Source organism: Egretta garzetta, unplaced genomic scaffold (genome assembly GCF_000687185.1).
Source record: "Egretta garzetta isolate BGI_Z169 unplaced genomic scaffold, ASM68718v1 scaffold258, whole genome shotgun sequence".
NCBI lineage: Eukaryota > Metazoa > Chordata > Aves > Pelecaniformes > Ardeidae > Egretta > Egretta garzetta.
The window spans coordinates 143,505-164,612 of NW_009260413.1; the positions used below are offsets into that span (position 1 = coordinate 143,505).

The window sequence follows — 21,108 nt, forward strand, 5'->3', positions numbered from 1 at the left end:
GTAGGGAAACAACAACAGGGGGTTGTGGTGCCCACCTCTTGCACGGTATCCTTAGCATTGAGCGCCTGTTCATGAGGGGCACTGAGACTTCACATGGGCACGGGGTGGCAAAGAGGACTGTTTGTCCAGAGACGCTATGTCCAAGCTGGGCGCTTGAAGCAGTCAGACTAGTTTCTAGCCTTGATTGCTCTGGGCCTGTTATAAGCCTGATGCTCCCATTCATACAGCAGTGACTTCTGTGGAGCCCCGCATAAATATCGGTGACAAACATATGAGTAAAAAAGCTCTTTTTCCTCTATGAAGAAACAGATTCTTGTGCCATTTGCCCATAGAACCAGGTCTAGTTCTCCCCAAGGCATGGAGAAAAATTGTTTGCGTAACTATTTCAAGAACTGGGTTTTGAAATTTTAACATATTGTAACAAAACCAAGGCTAATTCAGATATGAGGATGCTGTGTGTCAGGGTGCAAAGCTTCCAAAATGACAGAGGGACATAGCAAGGTTGAGCTGCAATCACGCAGATACCTTGTTAAGTTAGGAAACATAAAGTTAAGTTGTTCCCATTGATTTTTTTTGTCTAGGAGTCAGACAGCTAATCTGGATCAGTCACTTAGGTTTCCTCTAATTTCAATGGTTTGAGATGATATTTTGCTGTGTTGATTCATCCCACCCTAAGGTAAGTGGTATGACTTGTCCCCTCTGCCTTCCCACTGCCCAGCGCTAAGCAGAGGTGGGGCTTCAGCTGCTGGACTGGAAATCCAGCGTCTGGATGGCTGAAGTCAGAGGAGATGTAGTCTGCTCCGTCGATCCGATTTTTGCTACGCTTAGTTGTCTCACTTGCTAAGGCATTTTTGAAAATCTCACTGCCTGCCTATCTCTAGCAGGCACCTAGAAACTAAGCAAAACATGATACTGCAAAGACTTAAACAGAGGCTTAGCTTTAAGCACAAGAGTAATCCCTTTGAACTCAGGCATGGAAGGTTACCATATGCTTACATTTTTTGCAGAACCGGGAACTTAGCATGTTTTCTCTTTTCCCATACATTCCCTGTCTGACTGTTGCCACCTCCTAAATATTTTTTTCACAAATTTTCCTAATGGAAAAGGTAGGCATTTTAAACAATCCTCAGGTGACTTGTATCCACAAACTGAAGTTTGGGATAAAAATTAGAATTGTCGCTGCCTAATCCACAAGCAGCGAGAGCTCCTCAGAACTGGGATAAAGGCACATTCAGCTACACCAAGTTTTAATAAAACTCATTGAACCTGTGCTTTTCTAAGTGAAATGCCAATCACTTATCTGTAGGACTTGGATCCAAAATTATTCCTTTGCTCCATCACTCCTTCCCTCATCCTTAGCTGTTCTAACAAATGCTTTCAGAATTTCATTTTTAACTGAAATTTGGCTTTGAAGGTGGTATATCTTAAAGGAAAAAGCCTGGTTTTTCTTTTCTACGCTAGGAAAAACTATTTCAAATTTTTTTCAGAGGATCAGTTGTCTGTCCTTTGCTCTGATTCCAGTTACTCCTAGAATGGGGTTTTATCATTAACTTTTAAACCTTTAAAAATGGGGGATTATAATTGAAAGCCAAACCAAACATTAAAGATGCAAAACCAGCATTGCTTGATATAATTAATGCCTTTACTCCTGATTCATTTTTGTTGGAAAAAATACCCCAAACTAAGCAGCACAGTATAAAACTAATGATATGGAATACTGATCGAAAAAAATACATTATGGCTTTTGCTGTCAGAGTGACCTAGATACATTTTCTAAGTTTAATTATATTGGTTTCACTCATTCCCTGCATGTAAGTGCTTTGAGGGCACAATTCCACTAAAGTCAAGGGAAGGCTTTGTATTGACTTCTGAGGGCTTGGCTAAGGCTCTTAGTGAATAGCTTCAAGTCATCCAGTCTGCTGCCAAAAATGCAGCTGTCTGCATATCCAGCAGATATTTGTAGAAAAGGGGGAGAAGCAGAGGGAAACTATTTTATGTGATATGCTCATCCCAACAGCAATGTAGCTCTCTGAAAGTGAAAGACACCTTCACTGATAATTCACTTCAAATATTACAGCCAAAAGAGGTATAGTCTGAGCTGGATCCACCAGCAAAGAGACAGTGGAAAAGGTTACGCCAGCTGTCTGCGGATAGATAGTTAGTTAATAATCCTCTGGAGCTGCAGAGAGCCACAGTGAGAAGCAGAGATGCGAGGGTGCTCAGCTACCGTGAAAACGAGTGCAGTCATTTTGGTGCCTCACGGCAGCCTGGGGAATCTGGTTTTAGGGCAGATAATATTTGAAGTCTCTGTTACAAAGCAAATGGAGAGTTTAGATGTGAACTGAATCGAAGCATTTAGCCATTTGGGTTTTAACCACTCATTTCCTGGAAAATCCTGAGTCTTCCTGCTAAACGAAGCACAATATATCCACAGTCACACAGCCAGCTCTTTAATAACAACCACAGGACAAACATGCAGCTGGCAGGAAAAAAAACCATATTAGCCCTGCCTGTGGTAAGATTTCCTCATTCCTCCCATTGTAAAAGCCTGCAAAAGGACTTTGGCAAATTTACGCTCAAGTCTCCCACCAGGAACTGCTGCCTGCCTAAGGCTGCTTTTCTGTGTGTGGAAATTTCAGCTAAGATGGCTCAGCAAGACTCAAGAATGTGGTTAGGGAATGGCATTTTGCTTTATCCACTCTACAGAAACATTTGCCACCTCTCACTGGGAAGCCCTAAAGCTTTACAGCTTCTTCCAGGGAAATATCCTTTCCCACAGAAGTCGACTCACATCTGGCTAAGTTACGAGCCTCTGAAAATACCAGTTCATGTGTGCTGATAGAGACTGGTGGCTTATTCAGGACCGACAACTACAGTCTCCAAAGAGATGAGGGCTTTGCGTGGTGCCTGCAAGCTCATGGCGGCACCAGAAAGCACCCCACAGGGCTGATGCCCACCTCAGTCTGTGTTGGGCAGCAAGATGGGTGAGGATGCCCAAATTCTGTGCGGGTGGAGAATGGGTCCTGCGAGCTGAGGAGGGAGCATGAACAGTGACACCAGGGCAGGAGCTCAAAAGGATAAAGGTTGGGCAGGAGGGGTTACACAGAGGAGAAGCGGGAGTTGAGACATATTTTAGAAAAAGAAGGCAGAGAAAACAGAGGAAGAAGAGCAACTGATAGCAGTACAGGAATTTTTAACCCCCAAGCTACCAGCTCTTAGACTCCCACTTCCTCTGCTGGCAGCCAGAGGAAACCCCTGGCACGAAGGCTGCCATCTGCTCCCCGTTCCCACGGACAACAGCTCCTACTGTGAGCCACCTCGAGGGGTAAGGCTCTAGCATGCAGCTCTCCCTTCATGAACCTAACCAGTTTGTTGTCTTAGAACAACCTAGGGAATTTTTTTACAGAAATTCATACAATAAAATCCTCTAAACAAATTTTGCTAGTGGAACATTAACATCCAAGTGTTTGATTTTTAGTGCTGAGACAGACCAGCACTGAGGCTGATTCTCAAATCTTAATTTGACCCAGTTGTTTATGTTGGTTACAGCAGTAGCTTTAATTACATGCCCAGTACAATGATTTCCACAGAAGCTCTGTGTGGAAAGCTTTCAATGGGGGGAGCAGGATGGATCCCCCTTCTGCTACGTGGTACAGAGAGAACGAGACAGGGAGCTGTGAGAAGAGAAATGATGGCTGAGGAAACTGCGCTTTTAATTATTCCTGGCAATTAGGCTCTATACCTGCCACTACAGAGCTGTTCATATGTAGTAAAAGCCAGTCATGTAAACCGAAACCTTTAGACATGGCCTCCGGGCATGTTTTCCCTTCCCCTCGATGTACCCAGCCTTAGACAGCCTGCGGACACGCTCAGCCTTCGGCAGCTGTCAGCAAAGTCAGTGAGAGCAGCGCTCTGGATGTAAATACTAATGGTACTAAACTTTCTGGAAAGACCTTAACATCTCACCACAGGCCTCCAAGAAGCGGAGGTCTCATCTGCCTATATCCCCTGATTATAAAGCTGGATGAAGAGTGTGTTAATGGAATGCTTGGGCAAAAATGTGAATGGACCCGTGTGAGAGCAGAAATCATGTGGTCCTGCATGGTGCAGAAGAAAGCCATGGAACAACAGACTGGGTACAGAGAAGAGGTGCCAAAATCCTGGGTAACTGCTCCCTGGCAGGCCTGTGAACTGAGACACAGAACCTGGGGAAAAATTTCTATATTTAAGCCTAGGTGCAGAGATGCTTCTCCATGAAAAGGAACTCTTGGGGAATGGCTGCATCAGCTCCCCTGATACGTTCACCTGCACCATTTTACTTTATATAGCTCTTTTGTATGTGGAGCTGGCATGTCACCATCTGTAACTGGGGAGGATATTTACAGCACCTATTAATGCATCAACCAGTGGTGTTTCAGCACTGAACTTCACTATCAGGCGGCAAGGCTGGCGTGGTGTGAGAAGGTGACTCCCTTCTTCCTGGTGAAGCCCCTGATCTCCGTGAGAGCCGCGGTTAGGAAACTGTACGGCAGACAGGACGCGCAGTACCTGAATGTAAATGTGCAACCTAACAAGATCAATTGCTTTGGCTGCTTCTAACCACATCTGAATATTCCAAATAACAAGGAGTTTAACAATCTCTTGTATGTCATGTGGTCCGCCACATGCTTAGTTACTGGGAGAAATGCTCCCTAATTAGAATTAGGAGTACAGAGCTTGCTACAGAGAGACTTTAAGAGAAATCTGACAGAAAAAAGATTTGGCTCCCCAGAATAAGCAATTAGTTGTCCTCTACTAGTATAGCAGGGAAAATTTTATTTGCAGACCTTCTGCTTTGAGATTTGAACTGAGAGAATGATTAAAAAAATAAATCCAGTCCTGATCTGTTTGCATTTTAAAAGCTATGTGAAAGATGTACAAATCCACCAAAACACCAGTAAGCAATCCTCTGCTCCACAAAGCAGGCAACCACAGACACACAAATCCTAACACCCACCCAATCCCTAAACACACACTCTTCCTTGCCAATGAAAGTGGGGTGCAGGAGAGAGGTAGAGTCAGACATTTCAGTTTGTACGCCCCTTAATAAATAAAGTAGAAGTAAGAAGAGTAGGATGGGAACAGACTGGCAAAGGACTAGGGATATACCCAAGTAGCTGGTGTTTCCCTTCTGCCCCGACCAGCTGCTCTCCAACGTGCTTACCGGGATCCCTAGGGCTTTTAGAATATTCATTTTGCACATCGGGCAGGTACGATGGTCTAGCAGCCAGGGGTCTACACAGGACTTGTGGAAAAGATGCCTGCAATGAAAACCAGGATATTTTAATTCAAATCCACGACAGCACAATTTATCACTTAATACCAGATGCTTCTAAATTCAGTAAAGTGAGAGTATTTCAAATTGTGCGCCTTGGGACTTCTTCAAGGACTGCAAAACTGTATCCTATGCACACAAGACTAAAATTGTTTCTGCAGCAGCTCAAGCACACGTGCACAGTGTTGCTCAACTGAGTTTGGAGAAGACAACATGTACATAATTAGAGAATTAGTAAAAAAACACAAAATGCACCAGCAAAACCCATATTTAAATGTTAAAGGCTGTCAGTAAACAAAACCTGCTTGCTGGTAGAGGTAAAAATTACATTAGTATTTCTTGATGGTTCTACAGACAAACCTGATTACACATAATTTAAATGTGAAGCCATTGGGGGTCTGGTATTTTTTAGGATGGAGGCATAAGGAAATAAAGTGAATTAAAATAATAAAAAAAAATGCTGCTTTTAATTTAAACTGAAAAAACAGGATGATGATTTTTAAAACATTCTCCCTGAATCTCCCGCTCTTTAGAAGTTGCCCGTCAGAGTAAGCTCCTAAAAAATTCCAGCCCTGAAGGGGTTGCTGCTAATCCTGTGCTCGGTCTGAAGCAACCACTAAGCAACTACCTGAGCCCTGTGGCTGCTGGGGACCACTTTTCTTAGACATTATCCAGGTGGAGGAACTGAAAGCTTCTTGTCTAGCTTCACCTGACACAAACTGAGGTTGAATATAGAGATATTCAGTGTGTGTACCTGACTGACAGATTGTATTTTCTCTTGCGAGCGTATCCTGTTACCCTGTGGTTACAGAGAACAAAGATTATAAACCGCAGGAATGTGGGGATTGGGATTTAAGAAATGCTGTTGAGTAGGCCAAGTAGATGAGTCGGGGCTCAGTCCAAGGCAGTGAGGTGTGTTCAGCCCCACTTCTTCTGAAGAAAAGGAGGAAAGTCTTCGATCACGCACATAGCCTCAGAAATTACACTGGCATGTGGGAAACTGAAAATTGACTTGCCTTCCTAAAAATATTTTTTAATCAATTAAATGAATATAATAGTTCAGTTGGAAGGGGCCTTAGTCCAACTGCCTAATATAACTCAATAACAACAACTTAAGCAAAATTGAAAGAAGGTATTTTGAGACTGGAGATGGACACTCCCTTTTCACAAGGACTCACGTGGAGAGGACAAGGGGGAATGGATACAAGTTGCTTTTGGGGAGATTCTGATTGGACATGAGAAGGAAATTTTTCACAATGAGAACAGTCAATCATTGGAATAAACCCCCCAGGGATGTGGCTGAGTCCGCTACACTGGACACTTTTAAGATACAGCTGGACAGGGTGCTGGGCCACCTTGTCTAGACTGTGCTCTTGCCTAGAAAGGTTGGACCAGATGATCCTTGAGGTCCCTTCCAACCTGGTATTCCATGATTCTATTTTATTCTGAAAGATGAGGCTCAATATACATACACAGTCTTGCTCCAAAAGGTGCAAACTAAGACTCATTTGCTTGTTTTGAAACACCATATAGATTGGCTCTAGGTTTTCTTTCTAAGACTTGCAACAGGTGCCCCACATTTTACTTGGCAGAGCCCGAAAATCATGTTTCATTCTGCTTCAACTCTTAATTTGAGCAGCCCTCAGCCCGTGTTTCCCTGTGCTGTCACTGCCCCACGTGCATTGCTGGGACAGCACAGCCACGCCAACCCACAAGGCAACCACAGGTGGACACAGCTCACGGCTGCCCAAGGCTCCGTCGGGAGCAGGGCACGTACCGGCCTCCACGAGGAAACGCAATCTCTGAGAAAGCCAGAATCACTTCAATATTTTAAAATTATTTTGGAGCATTAAGTGGTACATATTCAGCTGGATGGGCCGGCTGCTGCCTTCTGTCATGGCCTCTCTCGCACAATAAGGTACATGCGGTCTTTCAGCTTTATGGCAGATACTGAGGTGCGCCTTCACCAATATCGATTCGCAGCCCTGGCTCTTACTAACACGGTATCGGCCTACATACTAGCTGGCTGGCTGGCTTACTAGCTGGCTTCAGCCCTAAATAACACTAGACATTCAAAGCCAAAACTGTGTGAAATCTCAGAATCTTCTTCTTTTCACTGCTATGCTTTTTCTCACTTATTCTAGAAGAAATGGGTCCTTTATGAAACAAAGCTACATAGCAAATTATCACATTCCTGTACTTGGTCTGATTTCACACAACTATGGGAAAGGGCAAATCTGTTCTTGGAAGTTTGACCTAGTCTAATTATATCAGTTGGCTGCAATACTAAACTTTGTCAGACCTCATCTGATCCTGTATGTCAACATGATTAACACAAATGAAGTATCATGATACTTGAAGTTTAAACCACTACTTCACTAAGGCTACTGAAGTTCACAACCCTCCTTCCAAACAAGACTTGATGGGTAAAAACACAACGCACCAAATTTTGGTCTCTGTCCTGCATAACTCTTCCCTCCTTTTATCTCAGGAGGGGCACATCATCAGGCACGCGTTCTGAATAAGTGAAAGCATAGAGATACAGTCCTCAGGCATGCGTAATTTTACAACTAGAAGCCTAACCAACAGAATTCCTTGGGTGTGTTAATTCATGGAGGGTACTGAAAGTCAGTGTCTTCCTTTGCAGCTATTTGAAATAACTATGAAATTCTTGTTAGTGATCGGTTTTCTTTATATACTCAAACAAGTATGTTTAACTGCAAACATCTGAAGCATATTTGTGCCAAAATAATCAGTACATTTACAAAATCTGAGATATTTATTATTCTCTTGAAAAAAACCAGATTTCCAAAATCCATTTTGGATAAAAAAATACATAACTTCTGTCAAGCCATTTTGCCATAGGCTCCTTTTGTTTTCAGGTTCAAGCTTTGCAAGGCTCAGTCAAGCTGTGGTTCATATTACAGCATTTCATAATGTTTGTTAATCACCAAAAGCTTGCAACTTCCATGCCTTAAAGACTTTAAAAAATGAAGTTTAGTGTTCCTAAAGTTGGCTTCAGAAAACAATATTCTAAAAGAAATCCTACCAATGCAGAGTAATTTAAATACATGACAGATCATTTCACTTTGCACTTCTCAATACTAAATAGCACAGTGCATTATGGCTCTATTAATTTCAGATTTAATATGTACAACAGAAGGAACTTGATTATTTGACAGAAATCTACAGAAAAAATGGGATGCTACTGAAAATCAGATAAAGATTTGCACTTTTAAATTTTGGTACCGCATTCTAGAATTGGAGCGCTGATAATATCTATTTTTGAACACATAAATATTTGTGCAGAGAAGTGAGGTGGCAGGCTTTGCAGATTAGGATTTGAAAGTTTATTTTATTCGTTATTAGCTACAGCATTATATACATGCATAAGCAACAAATCGTGAATTGTTTGACGTCCTGGTAAGTTTATCATCCAAATTCAGGCAAAACGAGGGTCAGCACAAAGTAAGATGAGAGAGCAACTGCCAGATTTCACTGTCATATGGCAAGACAAAGATGTAAAAAGATCAACTGCAACAAAAATCCCTCTCCCTCTGCAGTTTTGACTGATGCAAGTTTTAAAAGGAAAGAGAGGGTAGAGGCATCATGGATGAGTTCAGAAGTAATGACCCATACAGGGAGACACAAGAGAGATGTTTCAAGCACAGGCTCGGGACATGGCTTTGAAAAAAATCAGAGTCAGAGCTAGAAAAAGAAAGGGTTTTTTTCTATTGTGTGCAACCACATGCATTGCAAAACTATGTTCACTTGGATGGGCTGAAAAGTTTCTCAAAAGAACTGTAATTGATTAGTTGCAAGAGAGGAAGGCGAGAGAGGAGATGTTGTAACAATCCTCATACAAAACAAAGGCTTCCATAAGGAGAAAGGAAACAACTGTTATTCACCTCTCCTAGGGATAAAAGACACAATGATGTGTTTAAACCGCAGCAAGTGAGATCCAGGTTGCACAACAGGAAAAGCTTCACCACAGCCAGGGTAGCAAAGCACTGCAATAAATTATCAGGGGAATTTGCAGAGTCTTCATCCCGGGAGACTGCAGAATGTGTTGGAAAAAACCTCCCAAGAATGACACGCGCACGGCCAGTGTCCCTGTGCCGTTCCAGAGGCGGCGGCCTCCCGGGATCCCTCCTGCTCTCTTCTGCGACTGCATGTGGCTGTGTAAAGCTCCCAGAGCACAGAGAAGGAAAGAGAACCTCAAAATCCCAGGGCATTTAATTTACTGCTATCCTAATAGCACTTCATGTTTTTTAACTGGAGATCACTTTTGTTTGAAATGTACTTACGTTTTCTTTAAAGATGGAATTTTAATCATATGAGAAAAAAAAATTCATTTCAGGCTCAGCCCAGAATTATAATGATAATTTCATTGCTGTAAAACTACTGTAAAGCTTTCAGCTTGCCAATAACTTCAAGAAGCTTTGTTTCCAGGTTGAGGGAAACTGTTCTCCTCCCACCTTCTATTCCTAGTCCCAACTTTCCAAACTGCACACAAACAAACATAGCAGTCATGAAATTTTTCTCAGAAGAAAAGCATGAGAAAAGGAGGCAAAAGCAGAAGGAGAGGTACGTCCCTAGGGACCCCGAGGAAGAGCATCAGTCACCTGGATTAGACATGGGGCTGAGGCAGGTGAGAGACTGAGCAGCACTGCAGTATCTAATGAGAAGTTTTGGGCTTTTGGGGGTGTATGTATGACATTAGTTGTTTATTTCTGAGGAAGAAGGAAGGGCAAAAGAAGATGATGAGGGTGAGAGGAAGGAATCAAAGGGAAGAACATGTGTGATGAAGTAATTTTCACAGGAAGCTAATAAAAAGAGAAAGGAGGAGTGAAGCAGTCTCTGAGATCACAGTTGGTCATGCAGTGAAGGTTCAGGGGAAGGGAATGAGCTGGAATGGGGTCAGAAAACGCATTTACTGGTGAAATGAAACAACCAAAAAAAGAGCTTATGAAGAACTTAGTAGCGACAAGGTTGAAAGAACCATCTTGCCTCTCTGTAGAAGTTTAGTAAAGTTAGTAAAAGTGTAGTAAAAGGGACACAAAGGCAGCAGCAGCACCAGTAACTTCCCCAAAGCCAGAGCAGAAAAGATGAAGGCGTTTTGAACCTAGAGATGGAGGACAAGCAGAAGGAACTAGGGCTATGACAAGAGATGTCACTCTGGGAACAATGAACTTGGTCACATGTGATGTTGTGTCAGTGCCCTCAAAGATAACTTCAGTGACGCTTGCTACCATTAAACATAAAACCAGCTGCAAGCCAACACTTTTTTTTTTTTTTCATCAAGTGTCAGTCCTTATTTATTTAATACACTCTGCAGAGTGAAGTTTATTCATACAGTCGGTTGTGGGAGCTGGCTAAAGAGGACAGAGAGGAAGAAGCACAAGTTAACTGGAATTCTCCTCCTTAGCTCTCCGGAGTGGGATACATAACAACAGGCTATCCCAGTGCCTGCTCCCTGCCAAGAGAAAGGAGAGGACATTTGAGGAAGCAGCATAAGTACTGGCAAACTCATATCTATGTAACTTCAGAGCTCATCCACTGCAATACTGGCTGGTGGGTTATTGGTACCAATTTCTTAGGAGATTCAGGCTTCATGAGCCTTAAAAAGAAATCTCAGGGTACACAGGGCTTTATACAGAGCATGCCTGCTGGCCGTGTGTGGCCCCAGTACTGCCTGCAGTACCAAGCAGCATCTTTCACGTGCAGCTCTTGGGGCGGATTTAGCTTTGCAGGTAAAAGGTTCTACATCTTGAGCACCTCCTGGATAGAAACACTAAGGTCAGCCAGCACTGGTGTAATACGGTGCTGGCTTCTCTAAGGCTTGGTGAAATGCCAGCCTCTGATTAAACAGCAGTCTAATGAGGCTCCCATACTAGAAACTGCACACAGTTTAACTGAGAATGCTGGAGGAAGAAACCTAGGTCTTTATCAAGATGTAACACTCTTCCTACTCACTTAACAGAGACAGAAATTAATCCACTTTTTTTTTTTTTTTCCTCTGGATGAGGAGATGAGACTGACAACAGCAGAAAGAATCATGACTACCATTTCCTGTTTTGGAAGTCCAAACCCATGCGAATGCATAAAATCCTGCTCTCACAATTTTGTGTAGCAGGATTGCCAGGGTTTGTGAGGCAGCTGCTTGAGTTTTTATAATTCAAAACTGCTGAGGCTCAAACTGTGAGTATTTTACAAGACAGTTCTGCTGCCGCTAACCTTTTAGCATGAGTCATTTTCTAGGCGACCTTTTAAGCCAGCCAAGAACTGAGCATCACCTGGTAACTATGCGTTTCCCATTCATGCTGCTTGACTCAACACGGTGGATGACGAAGTCTGACTGGAGCCTCATTGAATTACGAGGCAAGGCACAAGTGAAAGCTAGAGCTTAGACATATTTTTTTGCTGTTGTATAGCTACCCCTAAAAACGGCCTGCCTCTATCATGCAAAATTTCCAAGCATTATTATGCTTCTGTGAAAACAGGCTTGATGTCAAACCAAGGTCCGCATTTTCTGGTAATTTCTCATTTTTCTGTATATCTGCTTCATGAAGTGATGCACTTGTGTCTGTTTGTAGAAAAAAAGAGAGAGTTCACAGGCAATTTGTCACTGTGGGGGATTTACAGTAGGTCAAATTTATGATTAATCTGTTGCTTTTTGTTTGCCATTTAGTGATGGCAGTAAACAGATTTAATGAGTCACATGAATGAACAGAAATGGACAGCTTGTAACAAATATCTACTAGGGAACAACATCGCAAGAAAAGAAACAAATATTTCAGTTTCTCAAGCCAGTGAACATGTCTGCAGGAGAGGAAAGAAACTTTAAAAAAAAAAAAATATCTGCTCTGTTTGTACAGCACTTGAGATTCCTATTTCTAGGGAAATCAACCACTTGATCTTGTTCTCCTAGGGGAACCACTGTTCCTAGGAAATTTCCTAAGAAAGTGATTTCCTTAGAGAAATCCTTCATTATCTAACACTTCACAGATGACAACACAATGGCACAGAGAAATGAATACACTTGTTATGGGTGGCAAGAGGCTGCACTCCTGTGCCACATCACTGCGAGTGTATGTCCTGCACAGGGCACATTCACACAAGGGGAAGAGAAGAGAAGGAACAAGCCCAAAAGCTCTTCTTGTCACCTCCATGTCCCACATGCCCGAGAATATTTTCATGACAGCAATAGAAAATGCAATCTTTGTCACATTCCCTTTTTGTTTTACTGTTTCTACTCAGCATATCTCTTTTATGGCTGGTTTTTGTTTTGTTTTGTTTTGTTTTTTGATAGAAGTCATCCCTTTCTCAGCATCTGGATGTGGCCCAGGACAGCGAAAGAAGTGGCTCCACGGGGAGCAGGAACCTGCTCTATCTCTGGCTGCTGTGCCCAGGGCACTCCTTGAAATCAGTGGCAAATTCTTCTAAGGGAGTTATTCTGGACTGATCTAAAACCAGCGAGCAAAACAGAGGAATCAAAACCTTCAGTTTAAAAATCCTACTGAAGACTGTAATAGGTCCAAATCAGATGAAATTTCTGACTATCATGCTAAACTCAGGGTCTCACCACCATTAATACTACTTTCACTTCAAGTCGAACAAAGAGGCATTTCAGATATCTTTACAGAACAGATTTTGAATAAATCAAAATGATAAACTCACCCTTCCATCCCCAAGCTCTCAGGCAATCTCATCAGAGTGATACTGTGAGAACAGAGCCTGTCTTGAAGTAGAGAGACTATCAGAGCTAAAACCACCTTCAACCTTCAACTTACCTGCAAGGCAAAATTCTGACAACATCATTGGGCTTGTAGCCTTCAATACAAACAGCACAGTTATCAAAGTCTGGCTCAGTTTCCTACAGGAGAGAGAACATTCATCATTTTCATTTTTTGATTTTGTCAGCTAACCTCTTCATACAAGAGCCTACGTGACAACGTAAACCCATCACTGATGCATGCTACAAATCCAATAATGCATTTCAAGACAAGCAAGTCAGACTTTTCAACACGTTTCCAGTTGGAAACTTGCCCTGGGAAGCATGCAGATTTAGTTAGCAGGGTTTAACTCCCAGGATTTTCTGCATCTTCACAGAATCACCTTCTCTCTCTACTCCATTCCATAAATTGCTTACCAGTATTCCTCCCCTGCCTGAAGAACACATAGTAGTTAAATAAGCAATTGCCATTTCCGTTCTGCCTCACTGTCCCAGTGGTCTACAGGAATCCTCAGCACAGGGTTTCATTTGGTAATGAGCAATTTGAAAAATTACCTTATCACCTTTCCTGATTGTTCTGACTTGCAGCTTGCTGATTGCTTTCTTTGCAGCATCTCCAAGTCGGCGCTGTAATACAAAATTTGCTCTTAAGCAAAAAGTATCTCTTCATGCAGAAATCATCACCTTTTCTCCCTAGGCTACTTAATAACCTGAAGTGACTGTACATGAAACAGGATAGCACTGTATAAATATAAACAGATGAGGTCAGTCGTGCTGTTATTCACAGTAAGGGCACAGTTGGTATTCTAGCCTGGCTGGTAACCCATGGCCGATGAGGCAAAGCTACTGTAATGGAGTTCCAGTGGAGACTGCATGTGAGCCCATCACGATGCTACACTACAGCACCTTGACTATTCCAGTGAGTAGCAGGTGTGTAACAAGTCCACTATTCGGGTATCCCACTTCTCCCCTCTCTTTTTTTAATGACACTTGTAAAAAATACATTATTAAATGAGGCCTGGACTTGTGAGCAGAGATGGACTTAAGATGCAGAAGGTCTTTATTCTTACGTTGCTCCAGAACTAGTTCATGATCTTCAGCAAGATATAAGTGCTGAAAGCGAGCTGTTAATTTGTTAACCATGAAAAACATGAATAATCTTCTCTCTACCTTATAGGAGCATTGCAAGGTATAAAAACGAGGTGGAAGCATCTGCAGTTTTTTACCGGCAAAGCACTATATAGTCCTGCAGTAACATCCTATCCATACAAAATCATTTGCTTGTTCTTTGCCTTTCTATCTTTCCCTCCAATGGACCATGAATTGCTTACCATGTGATGTTTCTGACTGTTCTCCCATGTTTCCAAAACACTGTTACTGTGCTGGCAGGGTCACAGCCACTCAGGATTGAGGTATATAATAGCAGCCTGATGCAAAACAGCCTGTTCTCAAACGCTGAAGATGGAGATGCCTGCCTCTCATAAGGGGCTGAGAACATTACGGGGCAGCTCATGCAATCGCTGCTCAGCAGAGCTGCCTCTGCACCCTGTGCCATTGAGCTTGTGCCTGTACCAGTGCCCCAGGGACTTGGCTGCTCACTTGGGCTAACCCAACAGCGAGGCGATCTGGAGGCAGACTCACAGGCTGGAAAGGTCTGTGAGAGGTCATGTATTCCCACCCCCTGCTCAAGGCTGGGTCAACTTCAAAAGTCAGAGCTGTGTCCAGTCAAGTTTTGAACATCTCCAGGAAGGGAGATTTCACAACCTCCGTGGATAATTTGTAATTTGTTCCAGTGCTTAACCACTCCCACAGTGTCTCTTTTTTTTTTTTTTTTTTAAAAGAAAAACATACAAATGGAATTTCCCTTGTAATTTGTGACCATTACCCTTGCCCTCTCTCTGTGCACCTCTGAGAGGAGTCTGACTGCCTCGTCTCCAACCACCCGTTATGCAGCTGAAGGCTGCAAGCAGAGCCCTTCCTCCTCCTCCTCCGCTCCCCTCCTGGCTCAGCAAGCCGAGTTCCCTCTGCCTCTCCTCACATGTTGTGTGCTCCTGTCCCCAAGACCATACTGGTGACCCTTCTCTGGACCCTCTCCCGTTTTTTCATGCCCTTCCTCATACAGTTTCATGCAGCAAGACCTACTCCAATGTCTTCTTGTCGGTTTTATAACAGTTCATCATACAGTGCATCCCCATTTGCCACCAGTAAATGACTTAAACTCTTCTCTTCACCTCCCCTCCCCCATCCAGGTTTCCAGCCACGTCTTGTTAGATAGGAGGAAGCCTTGGGAGTTTTGGTGACTCCGAAGACATTCAACTTTTCGGGCTGGGAGCACCGCCTGTGCCGGAGTTCAGAGGGGTCTGTCAGCGGGAAGGGTTTCCAGCTGGAAGGGGGTGAGAGCATGAAGCCAAAAATGGAAGGAAGCTGGATGTAGTTTGTAAATTGAGAGGTAATCACCATACAGATACAATTAATAAATTACCACTTTGTTCTCCATATTTAATTAAAATCACTGAATTAAATTTAGAGAGTAAGCTTACTGGATTGGAAAGACATGGAAGACCGACAAAATGCATGCAATACTGCAAGGAGAGAGCAATTTCAGATCTTGCTAAAGAGGTGAAAATTATCTTGGCTATCACATGGGATTTACATACGAGCTTTCCAGAATAACTCATAATTACATGTGAGGGAGTATCTTGTAGTTATACAATGTCTTTTCTGTGGTATATTTTTCCCACAGTCTCCCTTAAATAAAGGGATCAGATGATGAGTGGGAAACATTTCTTGCCAGCTATTTGTTTCTTTATTGTAAATCAAACACAGACTGATAACATACAGCAAGACAAGAGACATTATGTCCTGCTTCAGGAATTGCTTGTGATTCCTTTTTATCATTATTATTACTTAAACTAATGAAATGTCTCAGTTCTTTTTTGCACGTTCTTCAAGGGGAAAGGACAAGATTAAAGACTCATGTACATCTTTGATCTGCTTGTTTTTATGTTTGCTTTCTCTTATCTATCTTAAATAGACAAGTTCATGACTTACATGCAAATGAGAATAATTTAGGTTTTGAAAGAACAAGAATATCTTGGAGTAAAGTTACACTTTCAAAGGATTCTTCCATTTAAACAAAAAGCATGCTATCGCTAACCAATGATTTCCCCTAAAAGATAAGAGGCATTAGAATAGTTTACGGGTTTAAAGTGAGGCTTAGAGATTTAGAGTCATAAATCTCATAATCTCATTAGCAAGGCTGCAACATTCAGTACTGGACTGGAAGGAGTTAAGCATATCAGACGCAGTGGTCTTGTGGCGATGGCGATACTAGTTCAAAAGAAAGGACGGTAGCATGGAAAGCATCACTTGTCTGTTCCCAAGGAAGTAAATGACCATAGATGCTGTGGAAGAGAAATTATGGTGAGTGCTTCTCTCTTAATGGCCTTACTGAACCCTCACCTTTGCAGGGAGGAGATCGCCTCATGGCTTGCACAGGATGAAGGGCACCATCAGGAGAAGGTATCAGAGACATCTCCTGTACCACAGATAAAGTTTGTGGACTCCATCCTGGGAAACATCTTCCTAAAACTGCTTCAAAAATTGATGTCTCTATTCAATGGCCCCAAACTCTAATTCAAAGCCACAGCCAGCAGTCTTCCTTCTCAAATAATTGCTTGACCCTCCACATACTGCTGCCAGTCACATACTAAAGCAGATCCTTCACTGGAGATTAACCCAGGACGCACAGGACCCTCCTCAGCCCCAAGTGTGATCACCATCTGCTTTGGCTTTCACTGTCCTACAAAACTCACACAGCCCACCTGGTTTCAAAATTACTTTACGGAAAACGTCTTCTTAACAAGAAACCAATGGGAAGAAATGACATGGAAGAAATAGGATCAACAGGTCTGGCACTCAAACATCATCCCCATCGCCATCTTCCCATCTCATGTCTCACAGACAACAAAGAGAACTCTACTATTATTGGTGAAATATGAAATCTGACATGCTGACAGGGGTTTTGGAGTTTTTTTGGGGTGTGTGGGTTTTTTGGGTTTGGGGTTTTCTTTTTGGTTTGTTTTTTTTTTAAGCCTGTGCCCTGGCTGTTACAGGGCTGAGACAGCAAGACACATTTTGCTGAATTACCTCCAGGACTTTGCATGTAATTCCAAACTGCTTTCAGTTAGCTCTGCAACCTGATGTCTCTTGATGCAAGCAATTCCCCACAGTCTTTCACAGAGAAACTCTCTTATCTTCAGGAGGGCTCCAGGAACAAGCCGCAGAAGAAGCCTTACACAAATGCTTTCCTTACACAAATTTATCCTCTTCAGGCCAAAAGGGTGTATCACCAGGACAAGCACCTACTTCTTGGACATCTTCTTAGGTGGGAAAAAAGAGGCAGCCTTGGATTTTCATCCATGTGAATATTACTACCTATCTTCTACTTCCACATGTACTGTACAGTTCTCTGTGCTAGAGAGACTCTTAAAAACTAAATGTATTAAACTCAAAATTGAAATCTAATCATTTTTGTAGCTGACACCCTGGCTGCAGGGGCACAAACCCATAATGGAAGAGTTTTGTGCTCTGCTGCATTAATTCCCAGCCAAGTTGGGATGAATAGGCAAGGGCATTCAGCAATAATCCTCAAAGTCCCAATTCTCCGCTCATCAAAATCAGGCACGTAACTGGGGTGAGCTGTGTCCTTCTTCTGGCACATGAACCTGGATTTTGCACACATGGCGAGGAGGAGTGGTGGCTGAAGATGTACATGCTGTACATCCAGGTTTCATCTCACTGGGGAGTCATGGGAAACGATTCCATGAGATTATTCAGACTTTCTAGCCGCCTCTCTCACTAGCTAGACTCGTTGCTTTCTTGATGGATAATTAAATCAGTTCCTTTTGGGTTCACTGCTGAATCAGCAGCTTATGCTGTGTGCGAGAAGGGAAGTGGGCTTGGAAAGGCGGGTCACCATATAAAAGAGGACAAGGAGGCAAAGGTCATTATGGAGCTTGACAAAAAGAGACACGTGTTTTTCATGAAAGGAAGACATAGTTGCAATGGGTCAGCTTGGAAGAGGCAAAATGGAAGATGACTTAGGAAGACTTGGAGTGGCCAAGACGTTCAGAAATCAGTGCAACACCCCTTCTGTCTGGAGATAATGGCTTTTTCAGGTGTCAAAATGAATTCAAGCTTTTCAGACTTTTTTTTTTAATTTTAATTTTTAATTTTAATTGAAGTCTAATAAATGAGTTGCAGTTTTTTGCACTTTCAGAACAGGGCAGACAGTCTGTGCAGTTAGAATTTATTGCATTGCAGGGTATAGCAGAACTTTCTCTGAATAAGCCAGCTGGCTCCCCCTTCATCTGATGCTCTATTTATCCAAACATTTCAAACTTTAGATAAACTTTAGCCTGCGTACATCAAGTACAAATAGAAGGAAGCATCTTTCCTAAAGCTGGCCAGCAATGACGGTGCTTACAACACATGCAAGGCTTTCCAACAAGTAAGCACAATACCTTCATACAGACAGTTACAATGGCAAAAGCTTTTGAGCGCAATGGCAAAAGAATCTTGCTCCAGCAAAGCAACAGAAACAATCTTTCTTGCATACATCTGAATATCCAAGACATTAACATGGAACTTTGTGATCCCATCCTTGTGCTACAAGAAAATGCATCAAAGAAAAAAAAACCAAACAAGCAGAACTTCAGGGGAAACAGAGAGGAACCTTTCTGGAAAGGGCAAGAGCAAGCTGAGCTCTTCTGAACTACCTACATCATTATATGCCATAGCTAGGACTAAAAGAGGAAAAAAAACCCCAAACCACAGCAACTCATTAATAAAAATGGTCGAGCTTTTCATATGAAAAATGGTAGTGATACACAGGCAAATTGCTAATAAAGAGATTCAAGGAGATGCCCGGTAAAACTGGATGAAGAAAGTACACGAAGAAATTCTAGTTTGCCCCATATCATTACTACAGCTTTGGCAAAAAATTAGTAATAAATAATTGCTTAGGAGGCCATGCTTTCTTATTCTGCTGAAGAACAGAACTAGTATAACAACAAAGTTATTAAAACCTCTGCACAGGACAACTGCTTGTGCACATGTTCGTCTTGTTCAAACTGTGGAAAGAAAATACTGAAGTCTCCTTGAATATATAAACCTATCAGTTCCAAACTATAGCAGAGTACCTGAATGAGCTCCTTATTTTGCTGGGTTTCATATTTATGTATGCCTATTTACACTGCTAATCTGCCTGTATAATTACTTGATTGAAAGCACGCTTACGGTACTCACATACATAAATTAGGCACACATGTGCTTTTGTAGCCAAAGCATCTAAAAATTATCACAGCCGTTACAGTCACAGCAGATCTGCTGCCAGTGATGTTCAAATTCCAGCTGGGATAGTCTCATTCTTGCTATCCAAAATTTCATACTGTATATTTAAAAGGAAAATATATTCTTTCTGTCTGTAAATACAGAGCAGCTGCTCTGTATCTCAGAGGATGCCTGAATTTCAATGGGGGAGGGATCCCTATACGTTAAGTATACTGTACAGTGTACATTAAGTGCGCCGTACAGGCAGTACTTTTCTCTACAAGATGATTATTAATACTCAGTTTTACTTTTTCCGCAGAGCAAGCAAGGCAACTCTCCCCCTGCCCCCAACAGTAACTTATGAAGGGTCCAGAAACATCTCTGAATTACCAGGCTTTTTTTTTTTCCCCTGCAGTATAATGGTTATCTCCTCAGATTTTATACATTGATAACCTTTTCTACTGTACCATTAGAATGAAATGTAGAAGCCTCAGCTTCACAGTTCTGCTGATGCTGAGATAGTTGCATCCAGACAAGAAAAGATTAGATTTATTATTGCAATTGCTATTATTATTCACTGCTGAACTACCATAAAGATGCACAGTGCTTTATAAATCCAGAGGGCCTTGGGACCTAGGGCTCATTCCCACTGCTACTGACTTCTCTCCAGCTCTGCAGGTTTTGTATCTCTTTCAGGGGGTTTGGACAAGATGCCAAAACCAAAAGCAATGGTTTAATAATAATAATGGTGGCTATCACTACAGCACTTACACATTCAGTGATCATTGCCAAATGAAGAGAGACATGCTTGCCTTTCAAGTCCAAGACCCTTCCAAAGTAGTATTAAAATGAAACACTTTCTCTTAAGTCTTCACTTATAGTGAAGCCTTGTTTCACACACAGACTCACTATATTTTACTCATCATTTTGATCTCGAGGGTCATTAGTTATATACGTTTCTACGTCATTTGCCTGTCCAAGGCCATCTTTTTGCTAATGAAAATTATCAACTTTCTGTCTATTTTTTTCTGTGTTTTGCACAGGGGAAAAACCCCATAATAAATATAGCGTATATTTATTAATTTCATTTTATCCTGAATTCCATCTATATTGACAGAAGTCTTGGCTTTTCCCAAATACAGGCATTTTTATATCCCCATTCTTTTTACTTTCTTGGGTTTTTTTATTTTGTTTTGTTTTACCACACATTCACAGTTTCCTCAAATTTTACTTTTAAGCTGAATCCCATGGTGATTTTTTGGAAACACAAACAGCCATTCCGGCACCGCTCACCTGATTTCTGTCTCTGGCATTTGCGTAGCGGAATCGCTGGATGTAGTAGAAGACCAGCCACGCCAGCGAGATGATCATCAGCACAATGAAGGAGATGGAGACGAACACCACAGAGGTCCGGCTGACGTACTTCTGCAGGTTGCGTGTCCCGATAGTTATGTACATCATCACAGTAATGTTCCTCTCCAGGAGGCTCACTATCTCTTTTCCTTTGGGTTCAGGAATCATTATTGCTACAACATCTTCTAGGCCTATCAATCAGACAGGAGAGAGAGGAAAAAAACCTTAAGTAAAACATGTGATTGCCATGTAATAAAATGATAAGAGGATGTGTCAAGGCAAAAAAAAAAAAAAAAAAAAAAAAAAAAAAAACTCCCGCCCGAGCCGAGGACGAAAGATGATTCTGCCGATGCCTGTGGAAAAAAAGAAAGAA

General features: G+C 42.1%; 1 protein-coding gene across 1 annotated transcript in view; it reads right to left on the bottom strand.

Annotated features, from left to right (window-relative positions):
* The window catches only part of RNF150 (ring finger protein 150), a 58,917-nt gene that overhangs the window by 27,302 nt on the left and 10,507 nt on the right, over positions 1 to 21,108 (bottom strand). The window contains exons 2-5 of the mRNA XM_009643651.1: positions 20,676 to 20,926; positions 13,605 to 13,676; positions 13,108 to 13,190; positions 5,204 to 5,300 (exon numbers count right to left, since the gene is read on the bottom strand). Coding sequence (XP_009641946.1) covers positions 5,204 to 5,300; positions 13,108 to 13,190; positions 13,605 to 13,676; positions 20,676 to 20,926 — 503 coding nt within the window. The remainder of the gene's footprint in view (positions 1 to 5,203; positions 5,301 to 13,107; positions 13,191 to 13,604; positions 13,677 to 20,675; positions 20,927 to 21,108) is intronic.